Raw genomic sequence first — 14,852 nt, 5'->3', positions numbered from 1 at the left:
CTTTTTTTTTTTTTTGTAAAAGTTAATACCAGTGTAGTTAACATACGGTGTTATATTTAGTTTATCCTTTTTTCTTTTAAGATTTACATTTAAATATAGGCATGTCCTTCCACATTTCTAGATAAATAAAAGCAAATTATTTGTCAGTGATTCTCAAACCTGAGTATATGTCACAACTACCTGGAGAGCTTGTTAAACAGAGATTACTGGGTTGCATTCCCAGAGTTTCTGATTCCGTAAGTTGGCTGTGGGTCTGAGGATCTGCATCCTAACAAGTTCCCAGGTGATGCTGGTGCTGCTGGTCTAGGGAGCACACTTTGAGAACCACAGTGTTGCACACTTTTATCTACTTCTCTCCCCACCCGTCCCAGTAGTACACAGAGATACTCTTGAGTTGTTTCTACTGCTTCATAGTATTCCATTATGTGGTTCATTCAAAGAGCTTCCTGTTTATTGACATTTCAGCTGTTTCTCTATATTGTATATTTCTATGTATTTCTATATATTATTTATAGAATTTATATATAATATATATTAATAAAATATTTCTATATACGATATATATCTATACATTGTGACGATTATTACTATAAGACTAGCACCACACTTACTGTATTTTTGTTGCTGTATCTTGGGAATAGATTTCTGGAAGGAGGACTGCTGGATAACAGGATGACTTCAAATGTAATTTTGTTAGATATACCCCAATTCTCCTCCACGGGGCCTGTGCTACTCGGTTCCGCCACGATCATAGTTAGCCTCACTAACTTCGTATGCTGCCACATTTTCAAACATACTACTTTTTTAAACACCTAAATTAGCTGCCAGCTTCCAAAAGTTGGAAGAGAAAAATGTCTTGAGTTCTGGCTTCTCCTGAAACAGTGTTGGATGCACGGGCCCTGGCGCCCAGTTTCATAGGGCACTCACGCCCTCACAACACAGGTACCGAGGCTGCTCTAGCCCCCACCTGGGCCCACGCATGCGCTACATTCACCTGGTTAAGCCCCCGAAGGCACTGGAGCGTCCAGCCTCCACAGACGAGATGAGCAAAGTGATCTGCCTGAGGCCACCCAGGAAATTAATGGCAGATAGAGCCTTTCTCTGGGCGTGCTCACACGCTCTCAGTTTCTTGCTTCTTTTCTGCCTGCCTGCTGCTGTAGTCAACCTGGGATTGAACAATTATCAGGTTGACTCTCCTAAATTTAGGAACCTTTAGGATCATTTGCAATGACAAACTTAAAAACAACGGCTGCAAGGAAAATATATCTGAATGACATCATATACTTGCCCTGCATACCCCTTCCCCCTAATAAAGCCTCAGGACTGTTGCACGACTGAATCGCTGTGCCTTTTGTGACATCATGGCTCTATTCCAATCTTAAATTAGGCAGTTTTGATTTAAAGCAACTACATGGTCTTAACATAGAATCAAATGTATATTTGACCTTCGATTTATGAGCTCTGTGGACAATTCCAGCAATGGTTTTTTACAAAAATCAATAGCCCTGAGTTAGTTAATCCTTAAATGCCTTTCACTCAATATATGCTACCCAATTCCTTTTTAGAACTATTTAGGGAAAAAGACAATGATAAAGAAAGCATACAAAAATAGGTATTTCCTTCTGATTAAACTCTGTCAAACTGTAATTAGAGATGTAAAAATGGGACATTTAATTATGAAAGAACCAAAATAAAAGAGACAGTCAGGGATGGCCAATTGAGCATATGGGGTACTCAACTGTTTACTGAATGAATAACCAGATTAAAGAAATCTGTACGATTTTAGGGTTTCTTTGGTCATGGGGTCCATCGCTTTCATGTGTGAGCGCGCTCTCTCTCTCACACACACGCACACATACACACACACACACACACACACACACACACAGACTTTGATTCCTGAGGAGTTTTCACTGGACACTATGAGAAAGGCTTAATATGTAAGTAGCATATGGGTGAGGTAACATGAACGTGAATTCATTCCAATGGTAGGAATATCCAATGTCAGTACTTTCCTGAGGATAATTTCAGTAAGCGGATAGGGGGTGTGTGTGCACGTGGGTGTGCGTGCCTGGGCACTGAAGGGAGAAGGGCACCAAGGGAGGCGGGAGGAGGGGCTCAGGGGACGCAGGGTCTCTGAAGATAAACCTTGTCTCCCTCTTAACTGCTGTCTGGGGTCAGCCCCTCTGACAGTCGAGATAAGGGACAGAAATGAAGGTGAGGTGAAGGCAGGAAACCAAGGAAAACTGCTCCAGGTGTTTCCGGAGTCCTAACAACAGACAGATGCTCAGCTGGGAGACTGCTTGGGCTGCCCACCGGGGAGCTTTTACTCTTGTCCCCCCAAGGAATGGCCCCGGCAGTCCCTTGTCCTTCTTTTCTAAGCAGCAGGTAAGAAGTACCGTATTCCCCTTTTGTCAGGAAGGATCTCTGTAATCTCCACATACCACAAAAGCAAGGTCAAAGATGAGTCTCGTGTAAGCCCCAGTGATTCAGATAAAAGCAGAAGTCAATTGCCAGCTTTACCTCTTTCATTAATGGCCTCTCAATTAAAGCAATTTTCCATTCCTCCCCAGAGTGGAGCAGCTGGTTGTGTTTCAGAAATCATAACATCTTCTAAATTTCAGGGTGCCGAGTGAAAGGCAGGCTGTGCCAGAACCGAATGCTCACTGCTTACATGTGAAAGTGCGGAGTGCCCAAGTTAGTCTTCTAATTAAACTTGGCAACATTACAATGAAAAATAAGATCTGGGAGTTGGCAACGTGGCGCATAAACAAACTTTTATGTGAATAATTAAGCCGGAGCTAAGCGTATGCTGGACCGTCTTTAATCAGCTTGTGATTACAGTTACCGGTAAAAGCCCCAGCGTTTCCGATGGTTTCCATGTTGTTTATGCGCTGTGGCTATTCTCACATATCTACTCTGATATATACTCAGCACGTCTTTTTACCCCCTTTCTCCCTCTTCCACTTGCCTGCTCTTTTTTAAATTCCTACCCTTCTGGAGAATCAATTGTGACACAGGCAACGTGTGAGAAGAATTGTGTAAGCATGCGTGCACATCGTACATGTTAACACGCTGACATCCACGCAGCCGCCCACCATCGGGAGTATTTTATACGCAAGCCCATCAACTGCCTTTAAGGCATCATGCTTCAAGGACACCCAGGGTGTTGTGATTGGATTCAGTACCACTGGATGGATCTGTGGCCGTAAGAAATGACCCTGTGAAACACGTCCTGAGCCAGGGTCAGACATCTCAAAGTTCACAGTGCTCTCTGGAGTGTTAAATGAGGTGCTAATTCTTGGTTGATCCCAAAGTACCATCATGAACCTTGCCTAAGCCTTTGCACATTTGAAACCACAACTGCAGAAATCACATGAAGGTTTGCTGAAAATCATTTCCACTAGACCTTTTCCAAATGAAAGCTGTTGAATGTTTAAGATAAACTTAAGATAGGATTCTATATATAGTAGGTAGGTAGCAAGTGAGAAAAGAGTGTAAAGGATTGTCTTGTATGTTTCAGAATCCTGGTACAGAGCTGACCATTTAAGCTTTAACGGTCAGAGCCTTTTCTTATATTTTTCTCAGCCATCAATGCAGCTTAAGAAAAATGTCGGAAAATGAGAGCGCATATTTAAGATAGAAGAGATTAATTCTGCCATCTCTTTATTCCCCAGTGATAATTATATAGCCTCAGCTAGCACCACGTATATTATATATAGAATACCTAGATTCCAACAGATTTTTGGAACTGGTCTTGTGGTATTTCATATGTATTATTTTTCAAATGTTACCCTATTCTGCATTTTTCCTCCCCACCAAGATTAGTTTTTTTTTTCCCTAGGAAAGATGAGTAAACATCATTCAGTTACTATGTAAGTTCAAGGACAACTACTAAGTTAGTACTTCCTAACTTACTAGGGACAGTAACAGTATTTTTTTTTTTTCCTTGCTAGTGGAAAAAAAACAACAAAAAACAGAGTGAAGAGAGATTAGTGGCTAACTTCATCCAGTATGGAACAAACCAGTCATTTTAACTTTAAAATGAAAACAATTTGCAATCTGTGCCTGTCTTGGTTGGCCAAGAGAAATGAACCTTGCTTACCTTGGACACAAAACATTCTGCTATGGCCACAGGATCGTTTTCACAGTTTTCCAAATCTTGTAGAAGTTCACTAAAAAAAAAAAAAAAAAAAAGCCAGAAAGTATTATAGTTTGACTATCAAGGACATTTTATATAACTTAGAAGTCTGTACATTTATAGGGCATTTACAAGGAATCTTTTTTTTTTTTTTTTTTTTTTTTTTAAGAAAGCTTTTACTAGTGGTCAAAGCCAAAGTGCACTCTCAAGGTGGGAGAGCGGGCAGCCCAGAGCTGGCAACTGCTATGAGGAATCACATTTAACTGGATAACTGATGACCCATTGTCATTTTATCCAAAGCTTCCATTAGGGACTTGCCCAAGGTCATGGTGCAGCAGGGATTTAAACACAGGTCCAACCCATAACTCTCCCACCTAGAGATAAGCCCAGCCTGACACTGAAGTCTTCTACACGGTTGGCATTGTCTGTACACATGTTTACACACACTTACTCATTCATCACATAGCTGTCTAGGTGCCGAATGCTAGGCAAGGCACTAAGAACAAACACGTCAGTGAGCCACATGACATATGGTCTGTAAGTGCTTGGAGCTCGCAATCTATTGGGAGAGTCAGACATTCTATGAAAGGTCACACACACTAACAAATTTAAAATTATAAACAGACAGGGGCACCTGGCTGGCTCAGTTGGTAGAGCATGTGACTCTCGATCTCGGGGTCATGAATTCAAACCCCACATTAGGAGTCGAACTAATTTAAAATAAGATAAGATAAGATAAGATAAGATAAGATAAGATATGACAAAATAAATTAAGATAAGATAAAATAAAATAAGATAAAATAAGATAAATAAGATAAAATAAAATAAAATAAAATAAAATAAAATAAAATAAAATAATAAATGGAGATAGCGCTCTAAAAGAAAGCTACACTGGGAGGAAATATTTTTCCTCAGATGAAAAATCTTATTTTTTAATGGGAATATAATTATTTTAAGTAACTGCATAATATTTCATTGTGTGGCTATACCATAAGTAATGGAACTAATCTCCTACTGTTGGATAAAAGTCTATATATAAATGGAATTCCTGGGTCAAAGGCTATCGTGGGGTTATATGTTAACACATTTCCAAATTACACGTTGTATAAGTTGTATTAATATATATTTTACATATTTTAATTAGAGATATATATTTAATAAAAATGTAAATAGTTCTACAGGAATTACAATAAAAGCAAGCAGTTTCTTGTTTTCCATTTCCCATGCTGGACCGCCATCCTCCAGAAGCATTCTCCATTTCTTCTGTTTCTGCTGTATGTATCCACGGCTCTAAACATGCCGGTAATGCATTTTCAGTATTTTTTGAGATATTATTTCCTTCTTAATTTGCCCAAACTTCCCTTCATCCCTTCATCTTGCCAACAATCTCTCTCATGAAATTTGATTCAAGTCAGAGCTTACATTTTGATGACCGTGTCAATATTATTCTTAGCTGAGCCCTGGAGTATACCATAATTATATTTCCTTTCGTGTAACACCAGGTTTCCCTTGGAGTTAAAGTCGTCCTTTTTTTTCCCCCTTAGTTTTCAAATATACACCAGTTGTCCTCAAACTTTGCCGGAAGCATAATTCTTTGCCTCGCTGCGTTCAAACATCAGATCATCTACTGGTCGGTCGTCTTCTTTCTTCGTGACCTCCCTGCTGGAGCCCTTGGTCCTTCTACTCTGCTCTCACCTAGACGGGCTGCTCTCCCAGGCCTGCAGGGTTGTCTCTTCAACCCCATCCCGATGATGCAGATCACCTGGTTCCTGTGTTACGTGCCCCGCTTCTTAGATACCATTTCAGATGTATCCTTCTTTTTGAGATTACGACATCCAGTAGCTGAGTGAGTAAGGGCAGTAGGCAGTAAATTTTCTGAAACTCTTCCTGTTTTAGAATGTTCTCCTTTCACACTTTGCTGATCATGTCAGTGGATACAGAATTCTTGGTTGGAAATGATCTTCTCTGAGTATTTGGGAAACTATCTGTTGCTTTCTGAATTCCAATGCTGCTGAGAAGTCCAATAACATTCTGATCCATGATCCAGGTTTCATGTGACCTGATTTTCTATTCTGGAAGCTCTTAAGAGTTTTCGCCTTGTTAACATACTTCTGAAATTCGGTGATGGCCCACTCTGGGGTGAGTCTTTTCATGCACGAAGCCAGCTTGACTATTGGGGAAATGTTCTTGAGCAATTGCTTCTCAAAGTGACCCCCAGGTCCTGAGGCCCTGAGACCTCTTCAGGGGGTCGATAAGGTCACTATTTCTATAACAATTCTTGGACAATTTTGGATTTTTTTTTTTTACATTCATTCTTTCATGAGGCTACAGTGGACTTTTTCAGATGGAAATTAGAAGCAGACTAAGAATGCAGCTGTTTTCTAGCAAGTCAGACAATAAACTTGTGAAAATGGAAAACAATTCCAACACACACACAAATGTTAGTGAAAAAGAACAGTAAAATTATTTTTCTAAAAATGGGTGGTTATTATTGAATACATTGAAATTTTAACAATTTTTCAGTTTTAATTTCTATCATGGTAAAGAAAACATCATAAGCCATAAACAAAAAAAGCTTTTTGGGTCCTTAGTAATTGTGAAGCATGTACAGATCCTGGGACCAAAAAGCTAAGGAACTTTTGTTCCTAAATTAGGTCTTTGATATTTCCTCTCCTCCATTTTCACTTCTCTCTTTGAAGCTCCTACTATTCATATTAAATTTTTTTTATGTTTATTTATTTTGGAGAGAGAGAGAGAGAGAGAGAGAGAGAGCGAGCCTGCATGCTCAAACGGCAGAAGGGTAGAGAGAGAGGGAGACAAAGAATCCGAAGCAGCTCCAGGCTCTGAGCTGTCAGCACAGAGCCCCATGTGGGGCTTGAACTCACGAACCACGAGATCATGACCTGAGCAGAAGTCGGACGCTTAACCGACTGAGCCACCCAGGTGCCTCCTATTATTCACATTAAAAAAATTTTTTTTTCAACGTTTTTTATTTATTTTTGGGACAGAGAGAGACAGAGCATGAACGGGGGAGGGGCAGAGAGAGAGGGAGACACAGAATCGGAAACAGGCTCCAGGCTCTGAGCCATCAGCCCAGAGCCTGACGCGGGGCTCGAACTCACGGACCGTGAGACCGTGACCTGGCTGAAGTCGGACGCTTAACCGACTGCGCCACCCAGGCGCCCCTATTATTCACATTTTAGATCTCTTGGTGTGATACTCTAATCTTTCTTATTCTTCCTCTATCTTCCATCATCCTGTTTATTGTTCATTTTCTGGGAGACTTCAATTTCATTTTCTGTCCCCTCTATTGAACGTTTTCATTTCTTCTATTTGATTCTTAATTTCAAGGTATTTTTTTAAATAGGCTGTTTAGGTGGTTCTTATGTTTCTGTTCTTGTGAGTGCAAAATTTCTCCTCTCCAAGGATGATGATATTACTATTATTATTATTAACTATTTTGGGCCTTTCTTTCCTGCTCTTTGCTTTCTGCTGAGCTCTCTTTACACCGTTTGATCATTTTGGCTCTGTCATTCATGTTAGAGGCTCTTCCCAAATATCTGGGGATATTAAATTGTCCTTTTATGGTTGAAAATGAGACACGGCAATGGCAACTATAAACTATGTAAGTGGAGCTTTCCATGGGATCCTGGTCCCTCAAGGCAGCTGTCCTCAAACTTTGTGGTATCCAGACCCATGTACAGAGTCTAAAAAATTCTTTATGTGGATCATATCCCTGGATATTTATTAGAAATTAAAACTAAATATTTTAGAAAACTGATCAATTCATATAACAAACCCCATACATGTTAATATGATCACGTTCTGTGAAAAACAAATTTTATAAAACAAAGTTTGGTGAGAAGACTAGTGTTGTTTCACATTTTTGTAAATCTCCAATGTCGACCCCAACGGAACACGGATGGATTACTTCTGCATTCAGTCTGCTACAATCTGTTATTTTGAGTGAAGTACGCAGAAAACAATCTAGCCTCACCCAGATACGTCACTAGAAAACAGAGGAGACTTTGAATAGCCTATTAAGAGAAGTGTGGTTATGCTTCTTTGATATTGCACTGAAAACACATGGCAGTTTCTTAGGTATCTGTTGGAGTCTGAAACCATACCAAGGCACTATACCCTGTTACTTTAAAATCCATTGGTCTAGGGGCGCCTGGGTGGCTCAGTCGGTTAAGCGGCCGACTTCGGCTCAGGTCATGATCTCGCGGTCCGTGAGTTCGAGCTCCGCGTCGGGCTCTGTGCTGACCGCTCAGAGCCTGGAGCCTGTTTCAGATTCTGTGTCTCCCTCTCTCTCTGACCCTCCCGCATTCATGCTCTGTCTCTCTCTGTCTCAAAAATAAATAAATGTTAAAAAAAAAAAAAATTTATAAAAAAAAAAAAAATCCATTGGTCTATTTTGGGCACCTGGGTGGCTCAGTCGGTTGAGCGTCCAACTTCGGCTCAGGTCATGATCTCGCGGTTCGTGAGTTTGAGCCCCGTGTCGGGCTCTGTGCTGACATCTCAGAGCCTGGAGCTCACTTCGGATTCTGTGTGTCTCTCTTTCTCTCTGCCCCTCCCCTGCTCATGTTCTGTATCTCTCTGTCTCAAAAATAAATAAAAACGTTAAAAAATAAAATAAAATCCATTGGTGTATCTTGCACATTGAAAGGACCTTTTACCAATGCAAGATTTCATGATGGTCCCAATATCAAACATCCATTCTTAATATTCCCATAAAAACATCCCCTTTGTAAGATTATTAGTACTTTGAAAATACAGTTCCGACATTTGTATCAATAGCTCTTATAGGTAGATGGGTATGAATTAAAGATAGTTGACATCTAATCATTGGGACCTAAACACTGGATGAAGAGAATATGTTGAAGAAAAATAATAGCCAAAGAAGCAACATTTCTGGGCCAGTGATTTCCATTACCGGAGGATGGCTTGCTCAGGACATAGGTTTTGTGTCCAGGGATTTCATTACAAATCCTCTGTCTGCTCAGAGAATAATTTTGAGCAGAATCCATCGTGGCTTAATAGAAATACTCCTTGACAATATTTAACTCCCTATGTTCTTTTTAAAATTTTTTTTGAAGTTTCAGGGTTTATTTGTTATAGCAACTACCGTAACACATGGAGAATATTAAAATAAATCAGCAAGCATAATATTAAAAGGAAATAGAAAAACCGAATAATAATCCATTTTCATAAATATACACACACACAAATAGCTCTCTGGGAAACTAGATGAAAGATAGTATGAATCAAGACATGAAATATCTTTTGATGTAGTCCTACTCATCTATGTTCAGTTTTGCTACGCGTGCTTTTGGTGTCACATCCAAGAAATCACTGCCAAGACCAATGTCAAGAAGTTTTCCCCGTACATTTTCTTCAAAATTTTTTACAGTTCTAGGTATTTTATTTTACTCCTCAGTCTCTTTTGAGTTGATTTTGGTGTGTAGTGCAAGACAGGGGTCCAACAATTCTTTTTCATGTGGACATCCAGTTTTTTCAACACCACTTGTTGACGAGTCTCTCACTGCCCCATTGCATGTTGATGGCACCCTATTTGAAGATCAGTTGATTGTATATTACATGAATTTATTTCTGGGTTGCCTATTCTGTTCCATTGGACGATGTATCTATCTTTATACCACTACCGTACTGTTTTAATTTCTGTGGCTTTGTAATACATTTTGAAATCAGGAAGTAGGATGCCTCTAGTTTTGTTCTTTTTGCTCAAGATTTCTTTGGTTTTGCAGAGTCTGATACAGTTCCATAATAATTTTAGGATTTTTTTTTCTATAAAACTGCAATTGGGATTTTAATAAGGATTGCAGTGAAGCACTGGGGGTCATATGCGAGAGATGAATCACGTGGTTCTACTCCTGAAGCCAAGGCTATGCTGTAGGTTAATGAACTTGCATTTAAATTAAAAAAATAATTTAAAAAGAGGAAAAAAATAAGGATTGCAGTGAATCTGTATATTGGGAAGTAAGGAATTTTTAAAAAATTCATTAATTTCTTTATTGTTTAGCTTATATGCAAGTTCGTTAGCATATAGTGCAACAATCTCAGGAGTAGATTCCTTAATGCCCTTTACTCATTTAGCCCATCCCCCCCCCCCCACCCCCTCCAGCAGCCCCGTTTGTTCTCTATATTTAAGAGTCTCTTCTGTTTTGTCCCCCTCCCTGTTTTTATATTATTGTTGCTTCCCTTCCCTTATGCTCATCTGTTTTGTACCTTCAATTCCTCATAGGAGTGAAGTCATACGATATTTGTCTTTCTCTGACTAATTTCGCTTAGCATAATACCCTCTAGATTCCATCCATGTAGTTGCAGATGGCAAGATTTCATTCTTTTTGATTGCCGAGTAATACTCCATTGTAGATATATATACCACATCTTCTTTATCCATTCATCCATTGATGGACATTCCATACTTTGGCTCTTGTTGATAGTGCTGCCATAAACACCGAGGTGCATATGCCCCTTTGAAACAGCACACCTGTATCCCTTAGGTAAATACCTAGTAGTGCAATTGCTGGGTCGGAGGGTGGTTCTATTTTTAATTTTTTGAGGAACCGCCATACTGTTTTCTAGAGTGGCTGCACCAGTTTGCATTCCCACCAGCAGTGCAAAAGAGATCCCCTTTCTCCGCATCCTCGCCAACATCTGTTGTTGCCTGAGTTGTTAATGTCCGCCATTCTGACAGGTGTGAGGTGGTATCTCATTGTGGTTTGGATTTGTATTTCCCTGATGATGAGTGATGTGGAGCATTTTTTCATGCGTCTGTTAGCCATCTAGATGTCCTCTTTGGAGAAGTGTCTATTCATGTCTTTTGCCCATTTCTTCACTGGATTATTCATTTTTGGGGTGTCGTGTTTGATATGTTCTTTATAGATTTTGGATACTAACCATTTATCTGATAGGCCATTTGCATTCCGTTGGTTGCCTTTTAGTTTTGCTGATTGTTTCCTTCGCTGTGCAGAAGTTTTTTATTTCGATGAGGTCCCAATAGTAAAAACCCCCACAAGTCAGGTGTCAAGGGCATTCCAAGAGGCTCCTGGCAGCCGGGGCGAGCCCTAAGGGCAGGACGGAGCCTCAGCTGAGAAATGTATGGACCCAGCGCAGACTCCCCCGCCACCCCAGGCCCAGTGGGGCCCGGCCGGCAGCTTTATGCCACCATTGGCAAGTTAGAAACCACTTTTGTTTTCATGTTTGTTTTACTTTTTCACCGTGCCTCCAGAGATGTGTTGAGTAAGAAGTTGCTGCGGGCAAGATCAAAGAGGTTTTTGCCCACCTTCTCCTAGAGGATTTTGACGGCTTCCTGTCCTACATTGAGGTCTTTCATCCATTTTGAGTTTCTTTTTGTGTCTGGTGTAAGAAAGTGGTCCAGGTCCATTTTTCTGCATGTCGCTGTCCAGTTTTCCCAGCACCACTTGCTGAAGAGACTGTCTTTAATCCATTGGATATTCTTTCCTACTTTGTCAAATATTAATTGGTCTACATTTGTGGGTCCAATTCTGGATTCTCTTGTCTACTCCACTGGTCTATGTATCTGTTTTTGTGCCAGGACCATACTGTCTCGATGACTGTAATACGGTCTTGAAGTCTGGGATTGTGATGCCTCCAGCTTCGGTTTTCTTTTTTCGAGATCGCCTTGGCTATTCGGGGTCTTTTCTGGTTCCATACAAATTTTAGGATTGTTTGTTCTAGCTCTGTGAAGAATGCTGGTGTGATTTTGATAGGGATTGCTTAACTCCCTGTGTTCTAAATGTTATGCTAATCAAGCTCCTCTGAGGTTTAACTTCATCTCGTAGTGGACTGGCTAGAGGGAATGTCTCAGGGGACCCACCCAAGCTCCAGGTACAACTCACCTGTAAATGAGTGGCTGGCATTTGTTGCTCAAACCACAGGGTGGGAGGGAGCTGGGATGGAGCTGAGACGCCTTCCAGTCCCAACCCCTAATTTTAAGGTTAGGAAATCATGGCTCATGCAAGGGAAGTAGCTTACCTTAGTTCACACAGCTAATAATTAATGGCCACAACTGGGGTGAGTAACAGGGCTGTTGAATCCCAGGCCTCCACTCAATTTTAAACACATGTATTGAATGATTTATTTCCTGACCAACTCTAAAAAGCTGAGGTTTCTTCAATGGGAGACCTTGTCTACCTGGGAGCCCTAGCTGGAGTCACCAGGCTAGCTTTCTTTTGCAATCATTTTCTATAATAGGACAAACACAAAAAATGGGAACAGTGAGGAAAAAGTAACGGGATTGCTTTCGTGCTCTTGTCATAAGGGCCATCATCCTAATGTATGTGGCCCACCATCTGGTTTGTTCTCCATTCGACAATAATTATTGAAAGCCTCCACGGCAGGCATTGTTACAGGTATGGAGGTACGGGACAAAGAACGTGGGCAAGAGTCCCGTCCTATGGTGCTTATGCCCTGACCAGAGGTGCTAAATGTTAATAACTGAATAAATAAAGAGCGCGATAGCAAACGAAAGACAAATGTGGGCAAGGATGTGAAGAACGCAAACCTTGTACACTGTTGGTGGGAACAGAAAATGGTGCAGCCCCCATGGAAAGCAGTTCTTCAAAAAATTAAACGTGGAACTGACATGTGAGCCAGGTATTGGATTTCTGGGTATTTATCCAAAAGAAACGAAATCAGGAACATGAAGAGATATTAACACGCCCATGGTCATTGCAGTACGATTCACAATGGCCAAGATGTGGAAACAACTTAATCCATCAGCGGATAAAGAAAACATGGTATGTACATACAATGAAATATTATTTATCCTTTACAAAGGGAGGAAATTCTGTAATATGTGATAACATGGATAAGCCTTGAAGACATGCTAAGTGAGACAAGCCAGTCACAAAGGACACAGACAGTATGACTCCACTTACTTGAGGAATCTAAAGTAGTCAACTTCAGAGACTCGAATAGTAGAATGATAGATCCCAGGGGTTTGCAGGGGGAAGGGGGAACAAATGGAGGCGTTGCTAATCAATGGGCAAAAAGTCCCAGTTACACAAGATGAATGAATTCTAGACATCTGCTGTGCAACATAGTGCCTAAGTTAACAATAACGTACTGCACACTTTAAAATTCGGTCAAGAAGATAACACGTTAAGCATTCTTATGTAATAAAAAATAAAATTTGAAAACACCATTTTTCTAAAAACAGAAAAACTTGGGGGTATCTGGGTGGCTCAGTTAGGTAAGTGTCCAACTCGTGATTTCAATTCAGGTCATGATCTTATGGTTTGTCAGAGCCCTGTGTTGGGCTCTGTGCTGACAGTGTGGAGCCTGCTTGGGGTTCTCTCTTTCCCCCTCTCTCTCTGCCCCTGCCTTGCTCTCTCTCTCTCTCCCTCTCAAAAAAAAAAAAACAAACAAACAAACAAAAAAAAACACACACTCACAAAAAACAAAAACCAGAAAAATCTAAACGAAATTACAGTAGAAACTCACATATCATAATGTATTATCACTTAATAAGAAACGTTTATGTGAAAAATAGTACAGTATTGGTTTTACTGAAAACAAAACAACATAATATGACATTATACTATGTGATACGAAGCAGAAAGGGCAATGTGGGGAGAGCAATTGAGGCTGGGTGGTGGGGGAAGAGCGTTGGAGCAGTCATGGAAAACTCTTGTTGGAGGTGATGTTTGAGTGGGGGGAAGGCTGGAAGAGAAGAAAGCCACTTAAGAAATCAACTGTGAGTCCAGAATGAGCTTGGTGTGTTCTTGTGTGAGGTTACAGAAAGGAAGCCACTGTGGCTGGACTTTGGTGAACAACAGGAGTGCGGGAGATACAGGAAGTAGACTAACTATAAAACAATACGCCCTGTACTACGGGAGCACAGACGTGGCCATGGAATGTGGTGTATCAGCCACTGAAGATACTCCATAAAGACCAGGACCAGGCCTGTCCTTCTAGAGTTACGGCTTAAGGGCGGGGACCGGGTTTCTCATTGCATCTGTGAATCTAATGAACAGCCCTACATACCCATTGACAGGAAGGAGTGACTCATAGATTGTGTTTTAGGCTCACAGCTAAAATTAGAGTCATCCCACCTTCAGGTTTTGGGTATTTCCCATTTTCCCTGAGTAACTGTTTCAGATATTTTTTCTTTTTTGAGTAGGGCTCGGAAAAAGAAGATTCACATTTCTTACTTGAGCTCAAGTCCCTTTTTTGGGGGGTACAATTAGAGGAAACACTGTTCACTTTCACAGAACACATTACATGTAAAATTTGCTCTGACCAGTGATGTGAACGTGAAGGCAGGAACTGTATTTTGACCTTGAAGATTCTACTGCCTTACACCAAATGAGATTCAGGAATGAAGCCTCTCCCCTTCTGGTCTGCAGAGGACTCTTAGCACCACTTCCTTTTCCCACCCACCTAAGTCAGCTGGCATTTTAACTTGTTGCAAGCATCCAGGCACATGTACACATGGGAACAGAAAATGGAACGAGGTTAACGGCACCAAATGTTCCATTAATTTCACTCAGCACTGGCCTTGGAAAGTCCACTTGAAAAAAAGCCTGCAGGTAAAAATATTTCTACCACTGTGCAGAAGTTAAAGAGATTCTGGTGGTGAAAAAATGGACTAAAAGAAAACTTCTCCCAACTTTTGCTGCCTTACTGTTCTCTGTATCCCCTGGTTCACTTTCTAAATTAC

At 40.6% G+C, this 14,852-nt stretch overlaps 1 protein-coding gene across 1 annotated transcript in view; it reads right to left on the bottom strand.

Moving 5' to 3' along the window:
* PLEKHG1 (pleckstrin homology and RhoGEF domain containing G1) overlaps positions 1-14,852 on the bottom strand; it is a 98,210-nt gene that overhangs the window by 44,272 nt on the left and 39,086 nt on the right. The window contains exon 3 of the mRNA XM_049653077.1: positions 4,106-4,175. Coding sequence (XP_049509034.1) covers positions 4,106-4,175 — 70 coding nt within the window. The remainder of the gene's footprint in view (positions 1-4,105; positions 4,176-14,852) is intronic.

The sequence above is a fragment of the Panthera uncia genome, assembly GCF_023721935.1.
Source record: "Panthera uncia isolate 11264 chromosome B2 unlocalized genomic scaffold, Puncia_PCG_1.0 HiC_scaffold_24, whole genome shotgun sequence".
NCBI classification, from domain to species: domain Eukaryota; kingdom Metazoa; phylum Chordata; class Mammalia; order Carnivora; family Felidae; genus Panthera; species Panthera uncia.
The sequence above is the reverse complement of the archived record's forward strand: the minus strand, read 5'-3'. Positions and strand labels throughout refer to the sequence as shown.